General features: G+C 36.1%; 5 protein-coding genes across 5 annotated transcripts; 1 reads left to right on the top strand and 4 right to left on the bottom strand.

Annotated features, from left to right (window-relative positions):
- Positions 1-248: 248 nt before the first annotated feature.
- LOC102609703 (hypothetical protein) lies at positions 249-2,238 on the top strand. Its single transcript, XM_006488990.4, has one exon. The coding sequence runs from the start codon at positions 566-568 to the stop codon at positions 1,883-1,885; it is 1,320 nt and encodes a 439-aa protein (XP_006489053.1). The 5' UTR covers positions 249-565; the 3' UTR covers positions 1,886-2,238.
- A 7,455-nt stretch (positions 2,239-9,693) lies between these two features.
- LEA5 (late embryogenesis abundant protein Lea5-like) lies at positions 9,694-11,088 on the bottom strand. The gene is given in 2 exon segments (NM_001289140.1): positions 9,694-10,077; positions 10,882-11,088. Coding segments are annotated over 2 exon segments (294 nt in total). The 5' UTR covers positions 10,956-11,088; the 3' UTR covers positions 9,694-9,857.
- Positions 11,089-12,396: 1,308 nt separating this feature from the next.
- On the bottom strand, positions 12,397-13,438 carry LOC127902582 (phylloplanin-like). Its single transcript, XM_052442061.1, has 2 exons — positions 13,239-13,438; positions 12,397-12,963 (listed from the first exon to the last, which is right to left on the bottom strand). Exons 1-2 carry the CDS (start codon positions 13,372-13,374, stop codon positions 12,644-12,646), a joined length of 456 nt encoding a protein of 151 aa, XP_052298021.1. The 5' UTR covers positions 13,375-13,438; the 3' UTR covers positions 12,397-12,643.
- A 3,134-nt stretch (positions 13,439-16,572) lies between these two features.
- LOC102610337 (60S ribosomal protein L22-2-like) lies at positions 16,573-17,717 on the bottom strand. Its single transcript, XM_006488992.4, has 3 exons — positions 17,563-17,717; positions 17,213-17,482; positions 16,573-16,914 (listed from the first exon to the last, which is right to left on the bottom strand). The coding sequence occupies exons 2-3, from the start codon at positions 17,452-17,454 to the stop codon at positions 16,770-16,772; spliced, it is 387 nt and encodes a 128-aa protein (XP_006489055.1). The 5' UTR covers positions 17,455-17,482; positions 17,563-17,717; the 3' UTR covers positions 16,573-16,769.
- Positions 17,718-19,619: 1,902 nt separating this feature from the next.
- LOC102610642 (eukaryotic translation initiation factor 2 subunit gamma-like) lies at positions 19,620-23,762 on the bottom strand. The gene is made up of 9 exons (XM_006488993.4): positions 23,595-23,762; positions 23,019-23,197; positions 22,806-22,867; positions 22,327-22,439; positions 22,139-22,241; positions 21,453-21,680; positions 21,106-21,324; positions 20,504-20,764; positions 19,620-20,230 (listed from the first exon to the last, which is right to left on the bottom strand). Exons 2-9 carry the CDS (start codon positions 23,122-23,124, stop codon positions 19,922-19,924), a joined length of 1,401 nt encoding a protein of 466 aa, XP_006489056.1. The 5' UTR covers positions 23,125-23,197; positions 23,595-23,762; the 3' UTR covers positions 19,620-19,921.
- Between the last annotated feature and the right edge of the window lie 436 nt (positions 23,763-24,198).

Below are 24,198 nucleotides of genomic sequence, written 5' to 3'. Positions count from 1 at the left end.
TCTGAAACTCAAGTTTTTGCTAACAAAAAAATTTACTTAATCTCTATAAATTCTACTCAAAAGTGTCTGTAGAATTAAAGAAAACATTTTTATCATTACATAAATTATACTGAATAGTGAATATACACTTAATTGATTTGAATGTATAAACCAAACCTTTAGTTGAGAAATTGTACAATATCAGGGAGCCACATGTTATTGACAGTTATAAAAATGTAGGAGAAGTCAGTGTTCCACGTGCTTATGGGGACTCTCTCTCCTTCTTCAATGAATCAGTAGTCCAGACCACATACTCCCATTACTTCACAACTTCAATGCAATTGTTTTTTTTTTTTTTTTGACACTCAATTGCACTCTCTGAGTCTGACCATCTGTTCCCCAACCCTTCTTTTGTTTGCTGCTTCATCCCCACCACTCTCTCTCTTTCCCCATCACTCCTTCTCACACGCTCACACACAAATCAACAACTAGCAAGAAAAGCGCTAGCAACTGTTACTGAGCATTAGTAGTGTTAATTGATGAGAAAATATTAGCAATAAGATTCATATAGCAAGCCCTATCTTCAATGGAAGCAAGAGTTGTTGGTGTTAATCATGATCAAGGCGCTGCTGCAGCAGGTGCTGCGGTTGATGATATGGGGGATGGCATGCAGTGCAGTAACCATCCGTATAGGAATAACCCAGGTGGGATCTGTGCTTTTTGCCTTCAAGAAAAGCTTGGCAAGTTAGTTTCCTCTTCTTTCCCTTTACCCATTCGCGGCTCCTCTTCTTCTTCTTCGTCTCCCCCTTCCTTCAGATCTGACAATATTGGTGGTGCTGGTGTTGCTTCCGGCAATGGCGGTGGCCTTGTTACCGGCAGTGCTGCTGCTGCTTCTCTTTCGCTTTCTCTTTCAGCTCGTCCTACTTCGACTAGTAGTAGTACTACGAGAAGTAGAAATGTTAGTAATGGCATTGCCAATGATCAATTTTATTACACAACGAGGCGGGCCAGGATTCCTTTTCTTTTGGCCAAGAAGAAGAAAAAGATAATGGTTGGACCATCAGCAACATCAGATCGTGCGGCTGATATTGTTTTCAAGAGAAGCAAGTCTACTACAACTCCTAGAAGGGGCCATGGGCATTTTCTTGATGATACTAATAATGAAGATTTTAGCCCAAGAAAAAGAGGGTTTTGGTCTTTTCTTTATCACTCTTCATCATCATCGAAGAATAAAGTTGATCACAAGATCACAACTTTAGCAACACCGAATGGGGGGTCTTCTCATTTGAGATCTTCATTGTCTAAAAAGAGTGCTACCAATATTGTGATAGAGGAAGATGATGATGATGATGATGAAGACGGAAGTCCCAACAGTGCTTCTCAAGCAACTGCTTCATCTTTTGAGAGGAAAGTTTCAAGATCCAGATCTGTTGGCTGTGGGAGCAGGAGCTTTTCAGGTGACTTCTTTGAGAGAATCTCAACTGGGTTTGGTGATTGCACCCTCAGAAGAGTTGAGTCTCAAAGAGAAGGCAAGCCAAAAGTGCACAATGCTGCTTCATCTTCTCATCACCATCATCACATGAAAGAAAGAGTCAAATGTGGTGGCATTTTTGGTGGGTTCATAATGACCTCATCTTCCTCTTCATCATCTTCATCGTCTTATTGGGTTTCTTCATCGTCTACTGATCATCAAGATAATGTCAATGGAAAATCATCATCGTCACTTGCTCATGGAAGGAGTAGGAGCTGGGGCTGGGCTTTTGCTAGTCCGATGAGAGCTTTCGGCAGCAAGCCCTCTTCAAAAGATGGCAGCAAAAAAAGAGACCACGTCATCAGAGAATCTGCTAATAAAAACACCACTCCAAATTTGGCTGCGATTCCTTCATTGTTAGCTGTGAGAGGCTAAAGATTCATCATTTAATTAAAATTTGGGGTTCTTTGGGTATACAATTTCTCTGTTTTCTATCTTTAATCCCTTGTTCTTAATTAAGTTCCTTCTAGTGCTGCTGCCGCTGCTACTGTTACACTTCTTTTTAATCTTTGTAATTGTACTTTTGTTTTATGTGCAAATTGTTCGTTATCTTTTCTAGATCGGCTGGCTAGTAAGCATATGCATTGAGGAGAAGAAATGTTGACTAGTATTAATTAGTTCGTATGTATTCTGTTTTGTTGTGTGATTTGCCGGGGTTTCGTGACGATGAATCTGTTATGTGTTTTCTTTAATTTGATATTACATTTCATTTCTAGTGTTTCTTATTATTATTTGTAAGCTGCATCTCGGGACTTTGTGCGTATACAGGAGATTTAGTCTAATTTTCTAATAATTTTTTAGAACAAAGTTGCTGAATTTTTCTCGGCACATGCTTACACATGTTCGTTGGTGATAGGCATGTTGGAAGGCCTATGCTATGACCATGTAGACTCATCCAAATTTTGTTCTGATATGAATCAAAATTTAAGTGGAAAAAAAATTGCGTGATTACATGTTTGGTGCAGCTAAGAACACCTAGACTATTTGACATTTTGACATCTAGAGCACTATAGTATTGAAATTTGAAAGAAAAAAAAAAGGGTATTCTTTGCCAATGCAAACATGGTCTTAAGTCCTGAGAGTGATCGAATTATCTCAAGCTACCCATCACAGCCCTGATTTTTCCAAACCCTAATTTATGACACACGAAAGATGATGTACGGAAGGATGACTACATTTGGAAACACAGCCTTAATCATGCGTGAGCTATAAATGATTTGCCAGTGTAAAGAGCTAGGCCCCCGGCCCCCGGCCCCCGGCCCCCCGCTGTAAAATATAGATACAAATATTATTTAATTAACTGTACTAAGAGCAGGTTCCTTGTAAATGGAAGCTGTACTAATCTGTGGGTGTTTTTTTTTTTTTATTATTGTTACATGAGATTAATATTTAAATTATAATTCATATTACATGAAATTATAACTTATATTTATAAATTAAACTATCACATGTCTAAATTATAACTCATATTACATGAAATTATAACTGATATTTATAAATCAGACTATCACTGGGACCAACTTACATCAATACTAATGAAACTCTGTCCAGATTTTAACCCTTACAAATATTCGAGGGATGTCTACTCCCTACTCTTGAGTAAGAAAATAGACTACCTTCACTTAATTTTAATTAAAAAATATATATATATTTGTGGGAGTTCGAACTGCTGCAGCGTGGCTAATCTGTGGGTGTTTATGTGAAGCAAAGATTCAGTTTACTTTATTTCTTTCTAATTCAATGTTCGAGCTGTTAGTCAAAATTTGAGTGTGCAACGAATAATCATCACTAACAGTTTGATTACGGGTCTACTTAGATTATAAATTATTTCTTCATTAGGATGTAAGTAATCAACAATTTATGAATGTGAAGGATTCAGAATTTTGCAGCATTTATGAAAATGATCCTGAGCTCTGCCCCTTCATCATGAGTTGTGAACTATAATATTAATTGAATTCTTTTAGCAACACAATATATATATATATATATATATATATATATATATATATATATATATATATATATATGATAATTTCGCATTAAAAATGATTCATTTTTCAGAAACAAAATTAAAAAAAAAAAAGAAAAGAAAAGAAAGAAAGAAAACACAAGTTAAAGATGTGAGAAAATAATGAAAGGGACGCAAGAGAAAAGAGCGAAGTACACGAAGGGCAAAGAGACAAGGGAAAAGGCTGCTTCACACTGTTACATTGGCAATTTGGGCACAGACAATTAATACGTGGACCCATTCTGGAAGCTGCACTTTTTTAATCCACAATGCCCTTTAGATTTTCATTTTCCTTTTGTCATGAAGATTACATACTTGCTTTTGATTCTCAGAATTCAGATATTGGGAAGGGGCAAAGCTCCTCCTCCTTTATACCTTTTTGAACCAAAAAGTCTTTTTCTTTTGTCACCTAATTTTCAAACTTATTTTTTTTCTTTTTTTTTTTTAATTTAGTAATTTAGCTCACTTAATGAAACCTATTAGCTTTTGCTTTAAAAAAATGCTAAGTGGGTTGTGTTTGTACATTGATCTTAATTTGTGCTATTTTCGCAATTTACTCAAAGAAAATGGGAAGAAACACATAAATTAAAGCTTGGACCGTTGAACGCTTATTATTACTTAACCAAAAAAAAAAAAAAAACACACACACACACAAAAACAAAAACAAAAACAAAAACAAAAACGATTGAACTCTTGATCTTACTTCTTAGGGCCAATAAAATGAAGTTATGTAGGACGACGCCGTAGGGACACAAAGGGCCGAAAAATTTATGGCCATGCACTGAACTTTCCCTGTTACGTTTGGACGGACTCGACTGCCTACTACTATTGAAGCAACTATTGACAACAACTTACGATATGGTCAACTAATTTCATAAATAAAAGTCAATTTAATGGTAATATTGTGAAAATTTTAATAAATACACGCGACACACTTGTCGGCCGATCGCTTTGATATATGTTATTAAAAAGGAATAAATATCAAATGGGCAAGTGAATTTCGATTAGTTGTAGAATTTGTTCATTTATTTTATCTATAAAATTGAAAGCAAAATCTTGAGGCGAATTTTTCAACGTATACTAATTAGATTGACCTAAACAGTGAATTCGGTTGATTATTGACTAAAATTGTCGACATTTGGCAGAATAAAATGAGTAACACATTAGTTTCCTCTTAATATGCAACTTGGTGATAACATATCAACATTTCAAATAGGACTATTAATTTTGCATACGATGTACACTTAGAAACTTCGTGATTATGGGGTAGTTTATGCATTAATGATGGCCGTATGTTTTGGAAAAGGTAAGAATATATGTATATTAAAACTAATAAAGGCGGCTATTATTTATTTATTTATTTTTTTTGAATGAGGCTATTATTTATGTGTTTGTTTTTCCTTCGAGGAGGAAAATGGGCGTCCTCTAGTTTCATGGAGTGGGGAATTTGATATGACGTTAAGCTTATCTTTAATGGGTTGTTGAACAAATTAGACCTTTGTGTATGTTGTATTGTATGTTATAATCAACATCATTATCGTTTTTTGGATTCTTGATTTGCGACATAAACATGGGTCCCATCCTCACATGCTTGCATTATCTTAACAACTTTGAAAGGAACGTTTTCTTTTTTTTCTTTCCTGATCTTTTGTCGATTTGATTCACAAAATTTCACAAGCCACAAATTGATCAACATTTTTCTTAGTACAAATTATTATTGCTGATGTTTGTAATTATATATCTTCATGTCTATGGGACATGGCTAACATTGAAGCAAGCTTAGATCGGGCCTAGGCCGAGCCTACACCAAGATCTAGAATTGGGCCTACTTGACAGGACCTATCTTGCTTTGACCAATGTTTAGGTGCCCTAGTTTTGACTGGGGGTGATCACAAGCAACATTTAGGAACTTCTTGTGTTATCTTCCTGTTAGTAGACCTCGAGTAATGGTTGTGCGACCCTCTAGCACTAGTCAAAACATTGGACCCTTGACAATGGAGTAATGATTTTCACCCACTTCATTTTATCTTATCAACCTCTCACTTCTCAATTAAATTTATTTATTTATTTCTAACCGCCAATCCCATTTGCAGTCACTCTTGGAATCTTCAACAACATTACTGTATGTCGATCAATTCGAATTGGGACACATGCTATCGCCCTAAAATCTCAATCTCCTAGGCCAAAATAACGGCACCGTGCATATGCCCAGTTGGAACATGATCTTTCTTTACTGTTCAAACTACCCATATATTTTTTTAACGTATTAAATTTTATTTCTGAATGAGATTATTGAAAGAGTTGCCGTGAAGTTTTTGGTCCTCCAATCACTAGACTTTGATTTCTGATATTTAATTTTAAGTTGTAATGATTTTAGTTCAAGCAAGCTGGAGAAATAAGAATGAAGCTTGATTTTTTGGATATCGAATTTCAGAGAAAAGGTTCTTTGTGATTGTCCGTGAAGAAATCACCACATGTGATTTCAATGAGGTTAGATCCGAAAACCTGTAATATCGACATACAACCCATTACTGTCACCGGGCACTAGTTTACAAAATTGGCATATTCCTCTGTTTCTTCAGGTTTATTGATGCCTCTTAGTGGTATTTATTTGAATAAGATTTTTGCCTTACCATTTGGTTTATTGATGATTTTTGCGTTACCATTTGGTTAATTGATTCTGCCTCTTAGTGGTATTTATGGTTATGGACCTCAACAAGAATAAGACTAGTCTGCTGAATCCTCGATGTATTGTTTACATCTGCAGGTCTTAAAATTCCAAGAAATAAGATCAATTGTTTACACAAACGTTAAGTTAACCTCCTTATTTGCAGCGGTCATCAAACTCAAAGATGTTTTAGATTTAGTTTTCCCTGTTTTGTCACTAAAAATGCAATCAGATTGCTGATTAAGGTTAAAAAAACTATTGCGTATCACAAATTGACGACTGACGTTAACATAATTCACCAAGAGATTGCAAATGGCCAGGTAATAAAGTTGCATCACTTTTGTAATTTGGTTTGAATTGTAGATTTATACGAGTAGTTATAAAGACAAGACTTCATTAGTTTGTGTGCTTGATAGTGATTATGAAATGCACAGTGACATAAGCATATTAAAAAGAAGCTTCTTCACAATCAAAGAAGACAAGCCGAGATCAACCGCTCTTGCAGCTTAACAACAGCCAAAACTTCACTCGTCTTGGCAAAATGGTTGCTTAACACACTGTGTGCAAGGTTCTTAGAACTCTTTCTGACTTAAAATATATATATATATATATATTATATTAATTATGGGAAACTTCGTTCAACCCACCCACATAGCTGGATTTATAAGATGGTAGGAGTATTGTCCTTTATATAGTGGCTCAACGGTTCCATCTTGTAAGTTATAAATTCCCATATCTTTACCTCCAAATTCAGTGTGTTCCTCCTCGTGCATGTACCAGTAACCCTCGCCATAATCATCCGTAAAATATATGCAGTTGGTTTTACAACGAGGTTTGCTCGATACATCTAGGGATAGAGAAGAATTATGACCCAAAAAGATAGATCTATAAGCCAGATTCTTGATCTCCTTCCATCTTTTGGTACCTAAGTAGACTTCAAAAACTTGAAATCCATATGTTCCATAATGTAAGACGTCTTCATTGCCTGGATGAACAGGTCGTAAGTCCACGCCTTCACGTGAAACCACCCATAATTTTCTAACCGAATCTTCCGAACCGACCAAATACAAGCATTCCTGTTTTTGCCGACGCAATCCATCGGGTAATGGAGCAGAGGCTGAGCGTGCAACATCACCATCGATGGCGAATATTTCAGCGTCACCATTGATAGCATAAAACTGGTCTCTGTGACAAACAACATCCCAAAAACTGGAATGCTCTGTGTTGTTTACTTTTGTCCAAGCTTCATCACCAGGCTTGGCCCGGGCTAATTTCGCAGTGCCACCGTAAATAATAACAACTTGCTGCGAATCTGAAACAGCACATTTGGACATACAAAAAGCAAACGTAGTCGTGTTTTCAACATCCCAATCCCGGATTGTGTCCATGTGTGGGAGTTGGAGCTGAACACGTGAGAAAGGATGGAACATAACTCAAACTCAAATCTGGGGCAAGCTTAATAAGCCAGCCCCCCCGTGAGGGTAAGTACCTCGCAGAGTCAAAATCTGGCAATGTTACACGTCGAATCATACCTTGGGTCAGACTGAAGAAAATAGATTGATCTTTGATATGTTCTTGATCTTGATCTTGATCATCCTCTTTCGCTGGTGCGGGTGGAAACACGAGCCATGGAACTTGACTTGATTTGTACATGAAATTCTCCGAAACTGCAGCGAATCTCCATGACGTGCAGACCCCACCAAAGGAAGCAAAATCCTCGTACCACTTTACCCACCTTGCAATTTCCACCAGAAGATCGCCATGAAGGTCTGACCAACGATTGTCGTTGGCCGCCATGGTTTGCTCTCGTTTCTCTACTCTCCTCTCTTCCATTCGCGTCTGATTGTTTGTGATAAATACACAAGACATCTAGGGTTATTTATGTTTTTGTAGCCACCCGACCGACAGAACTGAATTCAACCCTTTATTAATACTTGTTTTTGTTTGTGAATGTCAGGAATTCGGTTTGGATTCAGATTTCCCAAATTATATTTTTTCTCTGAAAAAGGATTTGAATGCTGCTCTCCAGTCTCCATAATCTATAAATCTAATTATCTTTTTCACCGTTAAATGAATTTTTTCATACGTAGAGATAGTAACGGGCCGTGTTGGGCCGGCACAACTGAGCATAGGCCCCTTCAGGTCCGTGAGCCATCGCAATACAACCCATTTGTCAAGTGGGTCATGACGTAATTTAAGCACACCTACATTTCAATTAAAAAAAAATTAAAGTTAATGATACCATACAAATTTTTGTATAATACAAATCAATGTGACATAATATTATTATAGATTGAATGAAAACAAAATAAAGTTTATAGATCGTCTAATGTTCTTATTCTATGAATCATGTTATATTAAATCGACTTGTACAAAAATAATTTGTACAAGTAGATATAGGCTTAAACCTTAGAAATTGGCTAAAATATTGGGAGGGAATCCACTTGAACAATTTGTTTTTTTTTTTCCCGTAATACTTGAACATAATAAAAATATAAAACGGTCAATTACTGTATTTACCTTTAATTTCCTGTTCTTAATTAAGTTTTAGTCTTTTGTAATTTTACTTATGTTTTACCTGCAAGTTGTTGTCCTTTTTAGATTAGCTAGAATTAATTAATTAGTACAAATGTATTCTCCTTTGTTGTGATTTGCTGGGATTTTGTGATGATGAATCTGTTGTGCGCTTTGGATCTCTATGCATAAATAAGAAATGAGTTTAATTTTCTAATGATTTTGCAAAACAAAATTTGCTGAATTTTTTCTTGCACATGCATACGCGTGTTTGTTGGTGTTAAGACAAGTTGAAAAGTATAGGATCTGACCGGATATACGAATCAAAATTAGGAAAAATAAAAGAAAAAATTGAAATGAGTAGAGCAGCAAGTAGTCTTTGTGTATATACTGTAAAGGTTGTAAATTGAAATGAATCAAGCGAACTTACATGAACAAAACATTTGCGAAAAACTCAACTATCTGAAACAGAAAACCAGATACAATTCAAGCTGATATTCATCAAAGAGTGAGATTTTCACAGAACATGAAGAGTGTAAAAAGCTTGCCTCAGCGGGTACTTTTTTCAAACACTAGCCTATATGAGTATCACTAAGATGTGCAATGCCTATGGCCATTTGGTGCCAAAATTAAAACGCTAAAGCAAATTTGTTTTTGATAACATCTTGAAACTCTTTACATTGATAACTAATCAAAGATACTACGTGTTATGCACTATTAAGACATATACTTTGTTTGATTCTTAATCATGTTTGATTGATTCTACCACCTTTGCAGTGTTATATGTATGTGTGTGTATATATGGGATAATTATCCAAACTAGTATCCGGACTGAGGCCGTTGGATTTATTTATTTATTTATTAATCTGCTACACATGGTCCCAATCCTGGACTTTAATTACAGTCTGGGATCCCAGACCGCATAACCCCTCTATATATATATAAAAGTAATTTTGCAATACAGGAATTCTTTACTTTTATTGACAAGTTAATAGACAAAATCATGGAAATGCACTATTAAAAGTTGTCAATAACAGTTGATATCAATACAACAGCAAAGACTTAAGAGTGAGTCAAAATTGCTACTGTAACAACATCACTTAAAAAGTTAAAGCACCGCTAACAGCAAAGGATCTGCTGCTATGCGCCACCACTCCCTAGTGTGCCCTGACTTTGTGGTTCAACAGCATCTCTCGAAGCTCTGCTGGATCAATCTCGACCGCCCGATTCTCCGGCCTGTAGTACCCAGTGATGGGATCTGGGGCCCAGGCAGAAGAGGCCCCAGAATCCTCTCTCACCGCAGGCCTCAAATCATTTTTCTCCATGATACCAGTCCGAGATATGGTCCCCAAGGGTGCTGCTGCAGCATATCCTCTCCTGTCCATTTAAGAAATTATTAATTATTCTTATTAAAAGAAAAAAAGAAAAGAAAGAAAGAAAGAAAGAAAGAAAGAAATCATTAATCATAAGTGAAAGAAATGAGAATTATATAACAAAGAAAAAGATTACTTTAAAGAGTTTTTATAATTCACATGGTGAAACAGAATCATATGATCTAGCTAGCTTGTGCAAACCGAGGTGTTACTAAAAGCGCTAATAATCAATCTGCAAATGCTTTAGGTTATTGAATTAATGCGTCTCAAGAATGCGTTTAAAACAAAATTAAGCGATTTCGCCTTTCCAAAGTATTTGCGGAGGAACAAATATACAAGGTCCTGTATAATATTAAGGAAAGATAAGGGTGCAAAATAATATTTAGCCCAATTAAGACCGTCCCAATGTTAGTTTACTTTTTGGCCCCTCGTATTCATGATTTTTATGTTCTAACCCTCGATGAATCCGATCATTTTAAAAAATTTTATTTTTCACATACGAAAGTCGATCAAAATCACATGGCGAGTTTACAGAAAGGCTACGTTTGTTTTTTTTTTTTCGAATTCGTTTGTTTGTTAAGTTATGAAGGAAAAAAAAAAAAGAAAAACATTTGGGAGATGACTTGATCTCTTCTGAAATGTCACTAGAAATGTTTAGATTGATCAAGAAACAAATATAAACAGCTAAGGATTCAATGATGATGAGATCAAGCGACACAACGTAGAACAAGAAACAAGATAAAATTATCATTTCAAAGAAGACCCAAAGAGAGAGAGAGAGAGAAAAAAAAGAGTTCTGTAAACAGACCTGCTAATGGAGAGCGAGATGCCATCAGCAACAGGAGCAAGAAGAAGCTTAGCTTTGAAGAGAGAGCGGGCCATTGTTTTATTTACTTATAGAACTTAATAGATATGAAGATAGCTAGCTGGGATGTTTCTGTACAGTGCTACTACAGAAGAAGAAAGATTCTGCTCCTGCAGTAGCTATAGGCAAAAGCTAGCGGCTCGCTCTCTTTGTGCTGTGCTTGTGAGGAAGAAGGCTTTAGGGTTTTCTGTTATTTATAAAGAGAAAGGAGAAACTGTGAGGAGGCGACTTGTTGGATTTGGGTTGGGCCGTTCTTTCAGAAGACAAAAGATCTTGTCTGAGTAATCTGACACGTCTTCTTAGGAGTTGATGATTCATCGAATCCTGACACAATGTTATTATTATTATAGTACTGATATCTGATCCAAGATAATTTTCAGGGCCACTAATGTCGTTATTTAATAATCATCTTGAAACTTATCTCTTTGGTCTGATTATCGGGTTCGGGTCATAGACAAAGAAAAATCAAACTTAACCCGAAAATATCTTTTCCTAATTTCAAAATTCTTTCTCTTGTTATCTTTTATGCAAAATAAATATATAACGTAACTGTTTTGAGAAGTATTCATGCGATTAATTTGATACGTTCGTTTTATTCTAAAATATTTCCTCAAACAGTTTATTTCTTTATTTTTTTAAAATTATTGGAAGGGTTGAGTTGGTGTTGAATATTCCTTTGAAAGGAAGAAAATTTCGATAAATATTAATGATTGTTTCAAAAAAAAAAAGATTAAATGTTGAATAAATTCTGATTTCCCTCTATTTTAAGAATTATTTTAATAGTGAAAAGTGAAGACGCACACACCACATTGAATATAGTATAAGCTATCATATAAAAGGATGCGGTTAATTTAGAGTTATTCTCAATAATTTATGAGTATTTGATAATTAAATTACAATTGAATTATTGAGCACAATTTTTATATAGACATTAATTATATTGTTATGCAAATTAATAAATTCTTTAACCAATGACCACAAAAAATTACTGTAGTTTAAATAGTAACTCTAATTTTATTTTAATAGTATCTTCTTAATATTTAAATATAAGTGCTCTATTTTATCAAATATATGGAGAGACACAGAGAGTCGTAAGAGAATTGTCGCCGCCGGAACTAAAGTTTGTGGCTCGTCGGTAGACCGAAGCGTATGAAATAACAACCGTCCACGTTTGCATGAAGCTTTTGACGAACATATATATATTTTGTATGGGGCGGTCTTGAATCGCGATGACGGGTGTTAATCTCGACGCAATGATGATTCATAATGGCCCGCAAGGGCCATGATCAGTGGGCGGCCTCCCTTGGAACTTCAAAAAAGTTTCTACTTTCTTGCACTAAACGTCTCTCTTAATTATGAGGCTTAACAATTGGCAACCATCGTAAGTCGTAACCTCTACGTGTCTCTTGGTTCATGGATGCCCACATATGAAGTCGGCCATTATCATCATCATCGTCATCATCAACCAAGCAGTACTTCTTTTCCAATTACCATTGCGTTAATGCGATCCGAGTGTGTAAACACTAATTCGGAAGCTTCAATTCAGTCTTATATTCCCGTTGAATTGATGAATATGCCTAGTTGTTCAATACAAATGGGAAACACCAGCTTAAACTAAATATTTGTTATTATTCATCAAATAACAAAAGAGCTCGCAGTGGCATTTTTTTTTTTGTGGGGGGGGGGGGGGGGGGGGGGGTGTTGTTTAATACTTCTTATAATGCTTTATCAGTTTATCTGATACATGATTAGTTAAGGACTGGGGCATGGATTGGAATCCTACAGGTTTCAGCAGGATGCCAAGAAGAGTGTTTCCAACGATGGTTAAAGGGGAGAACAAATCACCGGCCGATGGCGGGTTGCTGTTGCGGGTGGCCAGCGGGGTTTTCAGGACTAAGCAGCAGTCGTTGAGTAGTGAAGAGACCACAATTTGCACAGGATCCAGCACTATTGAAAATGACCCTGACTCACTTGTTACTGCAGTTGAATTAACATTTCCACCGCACTGCAATTGCACCTTTGCATCTGAAAAAGAATGAAATATTTGTAGCATTTTCATAATAAATTGATTTCTTTTGTTGCAATTGCAAACATCATTTTGGTAGTACCAATACTAAGGAGGATAAGTGGCAGAGCAGAACCTATAACTATTTTGCTTAGGCGGGGGAAATAATATCGAAACAACAAAACTAAGAGGGTCGTAATAGAAAAATATAAAATCAAGGGAGCCAAAGTAAAATTTACATGAATGAAAGGGGTAAGTAAATGATGCTTAGGAATTGCTGCTTGCTCTAACGTACTTGGAAAAACAGGGGTTGCTTGTCCCAGGTCACCAATGTTTCCATTGACAGTGCAATACAGAGTGCCTTCAATATGGATTAAGCCAAGAAGGGTGCCTATAACCCCACCTTGTGCATCAGCCGTAAGTGTTGCCATTGCAGCTACCAAGATGACAGCATAGACAAGTGATTTCAAACCCACGGCTTCAACATACGATTGATCGATAGTGATGGGCAAATTTAATATAAAATTGTGAGGAAGATATTAAGAGGTGACAAATGCTTGCGTTGGTGTGCCGTGTGTGCGCCATCTGCGTGACCTATGATCAGTGGCCTACTAAACGCCATTTTAAAATATATTAAGAGGCTTAGCCAGCAAAGGCAAACTCGTGTCATCCGGTTAATGTGGTCCGAGTCATCTGCTTTCATGAAACTGCTTTTGGTGGATGTTTGGGACTTCCCAAACACACTCTTGAGTTGAGCACCGTATAAGGCTGTGATTGGTGTGTATTGAATTGAAAAATGTAATATATAATTAAATTTCAGTTACACACAATTATAAGCTCAAACTCATTGAAACAAGAGACTTCATCAAGACAAAAAGTCAAAACCTTCGACAGCTAGAGAAAGTAATGCAAGTCGCTGCACACTGTTGCCCTATTATGAACGAATGGGTTCGAATTTTCTAAGTGGGTAGATCTCGTAGTTCTTGCTTTCATTTGAGTTACGGTCGTTAGAATCTTGAACTATACATATGCTATAATTCTACTGATTTAGAATTTTGACAAACCCCTTATTTATATGCTATAATTATATGCTATAAGAAAGTTATTACAGCACAATGGCAACAACTAGTTGGGAAATCAAAGTACTATGTACGTAATAATTATAGGTCATATGGTGGACCTTATTTATAATATAAAAGAGCAGTGGCTTTATTCTTCTAAAGCTTCATCGAAGTTCATGGGATGAATTGGAATCCTGCGGGAATGGTGTTAGCATTGAACTGTAAAGATGAAACCAAACCACCCGCAGCCGGCGGCTTAGCATTGCAGCTGGCGAGCGGCGTGTTGACCACTAAGCTGCAGTTGGTCAGCAGTGAAGAGAGCACATAATTGTAGAGGATCAAGCACTATTGAAAATATTTCTGATGCATTAGTTGTTGCACTCGAAACAACATTTCCATTCCACTGCAATTTCACCAAAGCATCTGAAAGTGAAAACGTCATTGTGTTATTAGCAATATAAATACTAAAGGAACCAGGATATGTTTGAATTTTGTTTATCTTTTAGTGAATTTAGCTTTCTTTCTGTATTTTAAAAATTAAACAGCGACCGAAACAAAACATTTATGAATTTTGGGCATCAACTTTCTGGGAAAAGCCGGGGTTGCTGTGCCATTGACGCCCATGTTGCCATTGGCAGTGCAAAAAACAGTCCCTTGAATACGGATTAGACCAAGAATGCCACCTATTAGCCCAAATTGGGCTTCAGCTATGGGAGCCGTCACTGTAGCAAGCATGATGGAAACAAAGAGAAATGATTTCAAGGCCACGGTGAGCTCAAAGACCAGTGTATGTCTAATTTGTGAACAGACTTGCTGCAGAGGTAACCTATTTATAGCAGATGGGGAAGGCAAGTTGCAGCAGATTAATAAGGCTTGTTTGGACAGACTCTACTCATTAGATGGCTTACTAAATTTAGAAAAACAATAATCTTCTCGTCTTGAGAGTTGAGTTATTGATATGAAGGTCTGATTTTGTCATGAAGCTAGATCTGACCAGTGACCTTGCATGCGTGCCAGCTTTGTGGGGGTTAACCTACAAGGCTGAACTAACTGAGAGCCTTATAATTCATCCTTATAATTCAATCTTATAAGAATTATGATTCTCCCGTGATCTGAGCTTTCTTGGATTTTTAAATATCGAGTGATAATATTATCTATTAGTGATAATATATGGTTAAAAGTAAACTACTCTCTTGTATTTTTATCTATAAACCATTAAACAATCAGCCATGTGAATTTTACTCGGGCAAAACTCAGATTATGATGGAACCTTTGATCTATATGAAAAGTTATTTTGCCCTATACTGGCTGTGTGAACTCCCCCATGCGGTGCCATTTTTGTACCTATATGAAATTTGGTTTTATTTCAAAAAGACTTTGATCTTCCGTGTTTGACATAGTCTTATCATTAGTATGGTCCATAGCTAGAGACCATTTGCAAGCCTTTTTATCAACGACTCCTTCCACTTGCTACAGAAACTGGCTTCAGCTTCCGGGCATTTAAGGATGTGATATGCACAAAGCGCCATTATGTATAGCTGCCTAAGAGGTTGATATACAATTGACCACTTTCAGCAGTAGAACGAAAGTATACATTAAAATTAATTAGTCCATATGCTAAAAAACTTCGGATCTTTATGACCCAAAAATGTAGATGCTACATGCTAGTTGATTCGAATCTTTGGATATTGTACAAGAGACTTGGGGTGAATTCGCACACAAAATAGGGAGATCGCATTTCCCGACTCTTCTGTCAAGAGTTTACCCAGCTCGTCTTTTTAGGTTTCAGCAAGTAGTCGTGATAAATCAGGGAAGATGTGGTAATTCACTGACAACAAAAACTAATTCCCCACGCCAAATTTATTCTGGTTTTGTCATGAGCTACATTCTTCTGGACAAGCGAAATTGGCAAGTGCGCGAATCAAATGAACCAAGTCCAACATGAGTAATACTGTCCTTAGTCGTGATAAAGCAATAAATTTGGCATGAAACGGGCAATACATGGCTTCAAACCTATCTGCACGAGCGGTTCTATATTTATCCGCAAAATAATTCAGGATGTTAGGCACTGAAAAGCGATGGTGTATATACAAAAAGAGGTTGGTACACAGTGCGAATTGGTGAGTTGAGATGCTTCCAGTTTGGCTTCACCACAATCAACAGTATGGCAATTGAGAGTAAATCAGCCATGGTATGCTAAAATCATGATCAACTTAGACTGAAAGTTAGAAAGTCGTTATGAAAGGAGGGATAGAATCATGGCTAAGAGAAAATAAGGCTACAGTTGTGATGAGCAAGGATGGTTGAAGTCCCTAAAAAGATGACTACAAAGAAAGTGCAGAACCAAACTAACAATGTTGATCTGCAAGTAGCAACTGCAACAACCAAGTCATATCCTAACAACATACAGTAAACCGCACAACAGAATAAACAGCCTGCTACTAATCCTAAGGTTTTTGGCTTATTCAACTCGAGCTGTTACAGCATTATATAATCAACCCAAACCACAAATGAACAACATATTAAATGACAACATCCTCCTTCCATGGATAAAGACTAACTAATAAATGAAGTTCAATATCCAACTTAACATTGTAATAAGGCAAAAGTAAAACAAAGGCATTCAAGACGCAAAAATTTCATATAGTCAACTTGCAGAAGGTACAAAAAAGGGAGAACCTAATAAAAATAAAGATGATGAAAATCCCACCACATGGTTTCTATTATAACAAATGAGACAAAAACAAGTGCTCAAAACCCAAGTTCTAATCTTCCTCCTCACCCTCATTCTCGGCAATATTGAAGTATCTCAATTCATAAACATTCCGGTCCTTGTTAGATGCAATCACACGAAGCCAATCACGCACATTGTGCTTCTTCAAATACTTCTTTGTCAAGTACTTTAAGTACCTACATAAGTGCTCAACTCAATCAATAACAGAATACAACTAAATACACGAGCAAAGTTCATTTTACCCTAATTCCAAAATTTCAATTTCTAAACAGACTAAGTGTACCTAGTTTCAAGTAAATTCAAATTATTTCAAAATTTGTAAGATATTCTGAAATTTGTCAAATTTATAGGCATAATCATTGTTTATAGGTATTCTTCAAAGAACAGAAAGAAAGTCACATTCTTTCATTTATTATGAAAACCTATTAAGCCAAAGCGCAGGGCAGTTTTAAAAGTCGCTTCAAAAGTAAGTACCTTTTGGAGAAGTTGGAGTCGGAGAGAACGGTGATCTTAGTCTTGTCACGAGTGACGGTAACAGTGTCACCGAGGGCGCCGGCTTTGCCGCCAACTTTGATGCGCTCTTGGAGGAACTTTTCGAGGGAAGCAATGTCCATAATCTTGTCCTCGACAGGCTTCGCACAGTCGATGGTGAAAGTTGCACCCTTCTTCTTTCCCTTGGCTCCACCACCGGCCGCTCCTCCGCTTCCTCTGCTCATTGTTCTTTCTTCACTTGATTGATGGTTCCTACAGAAATCAAAACGACGAAGAATAAAGTAAGAAAATTAAGAACGACATTTTGACGAGGGTAGAGATGAGTTTGTTACCTGCGTGCGTGGATGATTGGGGTTTTGGTGCGCCGCTGTAATGGGAGAGAGATTTCCCAGTTAGGGTTAGGATTTTATATGGAGTGAGCCACTGTATTTTGGAAGCAAACACATGTTAATGGGCTGAGGCCCGTAATATAGGAGGGCTCATCTATACAGTTTGTTAGTGGGCCGAGGCTCGTAATCTTGGTGAGCTGATCAATCTGCTTAAAAATTATTATTCTTATTTTATGATATAAAAAAAAAAAGTACTTCTAAAATTTCGAAAATTATTTGAAAATATTTTCCGGAAACATAACTAATGCTTTTAACTTCCCGTAATTCTTCTGTTTAATAATAATAATAAAATCTCGTAATTACTGAATAGCTTCCTCGTCAACCCCCCCACCCCCCCAAGTAGGAGTGTTCACAGATCGAATTTTACGGATTAGACATCAATCCATATCCAATCCATAATTTTGCGGATTATAATTTTTCAATCCAATCCAATCCACAAATTGATTAAACTCAATCCATATCAAATCCATACGTCTGCGGATCGGATGCGGATTTAACTTAATCCATATCCAATCCACCATTTTGCTCATTAGTTTCCGAATTAAAAATTTTAAGTTCTCCCCAATACATGAACAAATGAAATTAAAAAAAAAAATCTAATATAAAAATAATTTTACTACCAATTAAATTTAAAATTGAATAAAATTTAAACAAATTAATTATTTTAATAAAACTAAAATAATACATTCAAAGTTTCAAAATATAGTTCATCGAGATTAATTGTTCAAATAAAGCTACAATAATACGTTTAAAGTTTCAAAATATAACATATTAAGATTAATTATTCAAATAAAGTTACAATAATACATTAACATAACATCGAAATTAATTGTTCAAATAAAGCCACAATTAATTGAAATGACGAAGTTTCTGAAACCAAACACAGTCTGATCCTTCACCAGTGCTATTGCACTTGTCGAAAAGTGGTAATTACGGAGCCGCCAACGATGGGAACCAAGAGAAGTATGGGTGGCGATCTTGAAGGTTGGATAATACAATTGTTTGGTTGGAACCAGTGATTGTGAAGTGGCTCGATGAACTCAAGGAAGAAGATGGCTTACTCTCGCTGGAATCACGTGGCCAACGTCCTTCAAAACGGTGTCGAGAGTGTATCGAACCAGTATTGGGTGTTGCTAATGCGTGTGACGGTGGGGAAGCTTAGGGTTTTTTGTTTGCAAATTGTTGGTGACTTGGCGTTATGTTACTTTACTTTTGGGTGACTTTACAAATTGTTGTTAACTTGACGTTATGTTACTTTGCTTTTGCCAGTGCGTGTGACTTTGCTTTTATTTTGTTTTACAATTTTTACAAGTTATATTTGTATATTTGATTATTTAATTATTTTTTATTTAATATTATTATTGGGCAATGGCTAAGATTTGTTATAGTGCTTATGTAATTATGTAATGTCACATTTATAATATTCTTTAATTAAATTTATAATAAAATTTTAACTATATATATATATATATATATATATATATATATTTTTTTTACGGATTTACAGAAGTAAATCCATATCCAATCCATCGACTACGGATTTTTAAATTTTCAATCCATATCCAATCCACGAATCCACGGATCGGATTTATACAGATCAAATTTTCACAGATCAGACGGATTGAGCGGATCAAATTGAATTCTGCACACCCCTACTCCTCCCCTCCGGGCGCCGCGGCCCAAAAAAAAAGTCTTACAGCTTACAACTACTCATCATATGAGACGAAGTTTTCTTCCGATTTCAAAATTTATTTACTTCTGTCTATATCTCAATCCGTTAATACATTTAATTATTTTCAAGAAAAACACACCCACCAAATGAGGGTCTTAGGCGAAGTATTACTGCCATCAGCAGCAACAACATTCAGCACACTACATCCAATTATTTAGTGTCAACACCACCCAAAAAATCTCTAAACCAGACATACCATGAGAGTGTATGCAAAGAAAGTAATTAACACTTATGATCCTCGAAACTATTTGTTGTGCGAATTGAAAAGTGATCTTCAAGTTTCCCCTCATATTTTCGGAAAATATTAAACGTCACTCAACCACCAGCATTCAACAGAAGATTATTCGTTGTAATAGTTCATGAATAGATGAGACTGCCAAACAAAAATTTCCAATCAATTCAAGGCATTTCCAAGAAAAAGGAAAAAGAGGCAAAATAGAATCATCCAAACAATGTTTTCTTCTCCATCTAACAAAAATTGTTCCCAACAATTCCCTACCTTCCCACATCTCCCTGCTACTACTCTCCCTGTTTTACTTGTTTCTCCTTGCTGCTTCTGATTTATCCGATTTACTGTAATGGGTGGCTGGCAGGGACGTCGAGGGTAGTTCCGGCTTGAATCTGGCCCCAGCCAATAAGACGCCAGTGCTTCTCAACTCTTCGACTGAGCGCAATCTTCTCCCCCCTACTGGTGCACACTGGAGATGTAAGTTGGAGTTTTGCCAAATCATTCTTTACAGCAAGAACTCTAGCTCCGGTCGACATAGATCCTATGTTCAGCATAAGAATCTCTTGTTTGGCAAGTTTGGAGACCTTTCCCTGCCTTTCTGAGCCCTTTGTCCTCACACCCAAAAGCCGGCGCAATAGAAAGAAGTTCACCTGAAACATCAGGCATCACAATTTTAAGCATCAGTGGCTCTCCTCACATGAGAATCTTGTTTACCAAACCACAATTTCTATTGAGATCTATTTTCTACACAGATAAACAAACAGATAAGTTGAAACATAATATCTCTATATAAGTAAAATAACATATATCCCAGAACAAGAGGTAATTGTACGACATGATTATTCCACTTGTAAAAATCCAGCTGAGCACATAAACATAATACCATATATAATCAATCTAAAATATCATAAAAAGCTTTTTACCTCAAGCTCGACAAAAACTTCAGGGAGTGACCCAACCTCCCCAAGAACCTGACCCACCAGTCTATCCGCCCGTGTCAAAGTAGGATCCATGGTTGTACCAACCCCAATGAGACCTCCTGGAACTGCAAATTGTAACTCATTTTGCTCAGCAAACAATGAAACTATTCTCGAGTATATAGGTGTGCACTTGATGTTCCCGGACTCATCTTTGACAACAATACCGGGACGAACCTCAATAAATTGGTTCACCTTCAGAACACCCTGGCAAAAAAGGGGGGAAAAATCAGCTTGAGGGAAAAAAATGTATCATCCAAGTTTTAAGCCAACTGGAATCATCAATCATTGAAACCAGAGTCGTGGACTGTTTGTGGGAACATAACCTATCCACCATTAGATCTTGCTAAAAAAATTTTATCACCAATACATCTTGTAGATGTATTCATAAGCTATATTAATTAGTTTAATGCCCTAATTTCTTTTTAAGATTAGGATTTTATCATCCATACTACAGTTCACAGTCAAGTATACAACAACCTATAACAACAAGAATACTCGGTAAGAAGAATGGCTGTCATAACTGGTTCGCTGAAAAAGAGACATACCCTCAGGATGCTGCCACCAGCAACACCACCTCTTATATCATCAACCTCAAAACCAGGTTTATTGACATCAAAAGATCGAATTACAATCATATTTGGTGGATCAATAAAGTTCCTCTCTGGAATGGGAATCTTTTTCACAATATATTCGCATACAACATCAATATTGTACTTTAGCTGTGCAGAAATGGGAACCACTGGTGCGCCATCAGCAACAGTTCCCTGGTACAAAAAATTGCAGGTTGAAATTCAGTTGAATAGCATAGGAAAATTGCACCAAATGTATACGCATTATATACAAGCTGAAATTAGGGAGAAATTTTTCCAATGAGAATGGTCTGAGAAGAAACCTGGATAAACTTCATGATAGCTTCATGTTGGTTGATGGCCACATTTTCCTGAATGAGATCAACTTTATTTTGAAGAATTATTATATGTTGGAGACGCATGATTTCAACAGCTGCCAAGTGCTCCGATGTTTGTGGTTGCGGGCAACTTTCATTGGCTGCTATGAGAAGCAATGCTCCATCCATAATTGCTGCTCCATTAAGCATTGTAGCCATAAGAATATCATGACCCTGTCAACAGAAAGATGTAGAAAACTTATCAGCATAAATTGACCCCGGACAATTTGCATGAAAAAGGGGTATGCAATTTCTAAATATACAAACATAAGATATAAGACAATCAACTTGTTCTACTTATATTCCAAGACTATGTTTCCACCTAAAAAGTACCAGTAAGGTCCAAGTCAGATCAAGAACATCACAAAGGGGAAGGCAACCAGATGGCCATTCAAGAAAGATATCATTGTTAATATCCCCTCATTAGTTTCCACTTATTAAAAAGATCCAAAGACAGGTTGATCAAAACACAAAAACAGTAAACATAACTCATCCTTTTTTGAGTATCTGGAAAAATATACAAACATAAACAGACCCTGCCAATCCATGAATACATCATCAAATCAATTTATATACTTTAAAATCCAAGTCTCAATAATATATATCATAATAAAAAATCATCATTCACTTACCGGGCAATCAACAAAAGAGACATGCCTAAGCAATTTCATCCTGCAGTTCTCAAAACCAGGCACATCGCACAGAGGATTATCTTCTTTCCCACTTCCATATGCCCTAAAAAAGAAGGCAAATTACATATTAACATGAAATTCTGGAAAATGACATGACAAAAGAATTGCATCTGTTATAAGCCACCTACTTATAGCACATTGGTCGTGGGCAACGATCATCTTCACATTTGTATATCTTGGCATTTGCATATCCAAGCTTGATAGTAATGTTACGCTCTAATTCATTCTTAAAACGAACAGTCTACAAATAAAAGGCAAGGATTATGCAAAACCCATTAGATTATGCACGCAAACATCTTGTCATAAAAATTAAAGGAATATTTCATAATCTTGACATAGACAAAGGCATATTAACTCAACCAATCATATCTCGTATTGCTTCCATTATGCTACTTGAGCCAACACAAGATTGTCATCTATTGACTCTGAGTGAAACTAAATCAGCCTGAATCAAACAAACAATTCAAGTATTTTCCACCAAGTTTATCAGAGGACCTTTATAGATTACTCAACCGAGACACAAATCCCCATATGAGAGACTAAAATGTATACCGAGCATGCCATTGAAAGGAAAATTACAAGCAGTAGAAACAAAGAAGCCACAAACCTGAACACCAGATATTGCCTTCACAACAGTTGATTTGCCATGGGCCACATGACCGATAGTTCCTGAAAAAAAAAAAAAAAGAAATCCACCAACAATCAATTTCAAATCCAAAACAGAACCCAATCAAGAACAATAACTAAAACTTATTAAATCCAGCTTTTGAAATGAAAGTGTCATATTGCAAAGATTTACTCATGGGAAAGGGAACATTACCAATATTAATAGTAGCCTGGCGAGAAATGACTTCAGGAGAAAGAGGATGCAACTTAGTTACATCCAACTTACTCAAGTCCTGTTCCATCAAACCCTTCCGTGACATCTTGCCTGTTTCTTTGAAAATACCCCTCTCCTTATTGTCTGTATTGCCACTAGTAATGTTCAAGCCCGTAAAACTGAATGGCCAACAATATAGTACATAAAGTTATATTAATCAATTAGGATGAAGCAATAATATAAATTTGTAGCCAAACACCATAATTAAATACACAAAAAACGAATACAAAAGAAAAAAAGAACACCCACAAAAACCCTAATGAACCAAGATGCATAGAAACCCTAAATTCAACAATGAAATGATAACCGGAACAAATTGCTCGCCAAAAATAAAAAAATTGAATATTACAAAAATAATGAAAAATAAACCGTAATGAACAAGATTCATAAAGAAACGCAGAATTCAACGATAACAAATAAAAAAAAGAACCAATAATTCGTGGGGGAATAATCAGGTGTCAGAGCTGAATCTGCGAGTGAGAAAAGAAGAGCAGACGGTAAAAGAAGCGGACGCACCTGATTGAATGCAGAGCAAGTTGCGACCGGAGAACGACTGCGAGACCGAGATTTGACTGAGGTTTACCGCTATATTGATTGTGAGAGGGTGTGTGTGTGAGAGAGAATTTTAGGTTTTGGGGGACTTCTTGCGATCCCCGTGGGGTTACATTTGTAAATTTTTATTGGATTACAGCTGGCCTTATTGGGTTAGGTTGTGCCCGACTGCCCATGGGCCTTGTTACGCATGGTATTGCGCAAAGCATAATCCGAAGAGTGGAGCTATTGGCACCCATACATTATTCTTAAAAAACCTCACTTTAAATAAAATTATAATTAAGGATACATATAGATTTTTTTTTCCAGTAAATTACTTAATTCATAATCAATCCTTTTTAAAAAAATATTTTATATGTTTCTTCCTATCTAACTAAAATAAATTGTACAAATTTAGAATAATATATTGTTCTCTTTTGATTTTTTATTGATTAAATATTTTTATATTTAAAATTGCTTTGAAATTATAATTTGAAATATGTGTTATTTCAGCCAATAATTAACACTAAAAACTTATCACCCATATAACTTTTTAATTTGTGTGTAGAGTAATAATAAAATTGAAAAT

This window comes from Citrus sinensis, chromosome 1 (assembly GCF_022201045.2).
Source record: "Citrus sinensis cultivar Valencia sweet orange chromosome 1, DVS_A1.0, whole genome shotgun sequence".
NCBI classification, from domain to species: Eukaryota; Viridiplantae; Streptophyta; class Magnoliopsida; order Sapindales; family Rutaceae; genus Citrus; species Citrus sinensis.
The sequence above is the reverse complement of the archived record's forward strand: the minus strand, read 5'-3'. Positions and strand labels throughout refer to the sequence as shown.

Excerpts from the sequence above, each read along its gene's own strand:
- LOC127902582 (XM_052442061.1), bottom strand. The coding sequence starts at position 13,374 with ATGGCAACACTTACGGCTGATGCACAAGGTGGGGTTATAGGCACCCTT. Across the intron at positions 12,964-13,238 it reads AGCAACCCCTGTTTTTCCAA|ATGCAAAGGTGCAATTGCAG; the intron begins GTACGTTAGAGC and ends ATTCTTTTTCAG.
- LOC102610642 (XM_006488993.4), bottom strand. The coding sequence starts at position 23,124 with ATGTCACGGAAGGGTTTGATGGAACAGGACTTGAGTAAGTTGGATGTA. Across the intron at positions 22,868-23,018 it reads CCAGGCTACTATTAATATTG|GAACTATCGGTCATGTGGCC; the intron begins GTAATGTTCCCT and ends TTTTTTTTTCAG. Across the intron at positions 20,765-21,105 it reads CTGGTGGCAGCATCCTGAGG|GGTGTTCTGAAGGTGAACCA; the intron begins GTATGTCTCTTT and ends CTTTTTTGCCAG.
- LOC102609703 (XM_006488990.4), top strand. The coding sequence starts at position 566 with ATGGAAGCAAGAGTTGTTGGTGTTAATCATGATCAAGGCGCTGCTGCA.
- LOC102610337 (XM_006488992.4), bottom strand. The coding sequence starts at position 17,454 with ATGAGCAGAGGAAGCGGAGGAGCGGCCGGTGGTGGAGCCAAGGGAAAG. Across the intron at positions 16,915-17,212 it reads GACTCCAACTTCTCCAAAAG|GTACTTAAAGTACTTGACAA; the intron begins GTACTTACTTTT and ends GCACTTATGTAG.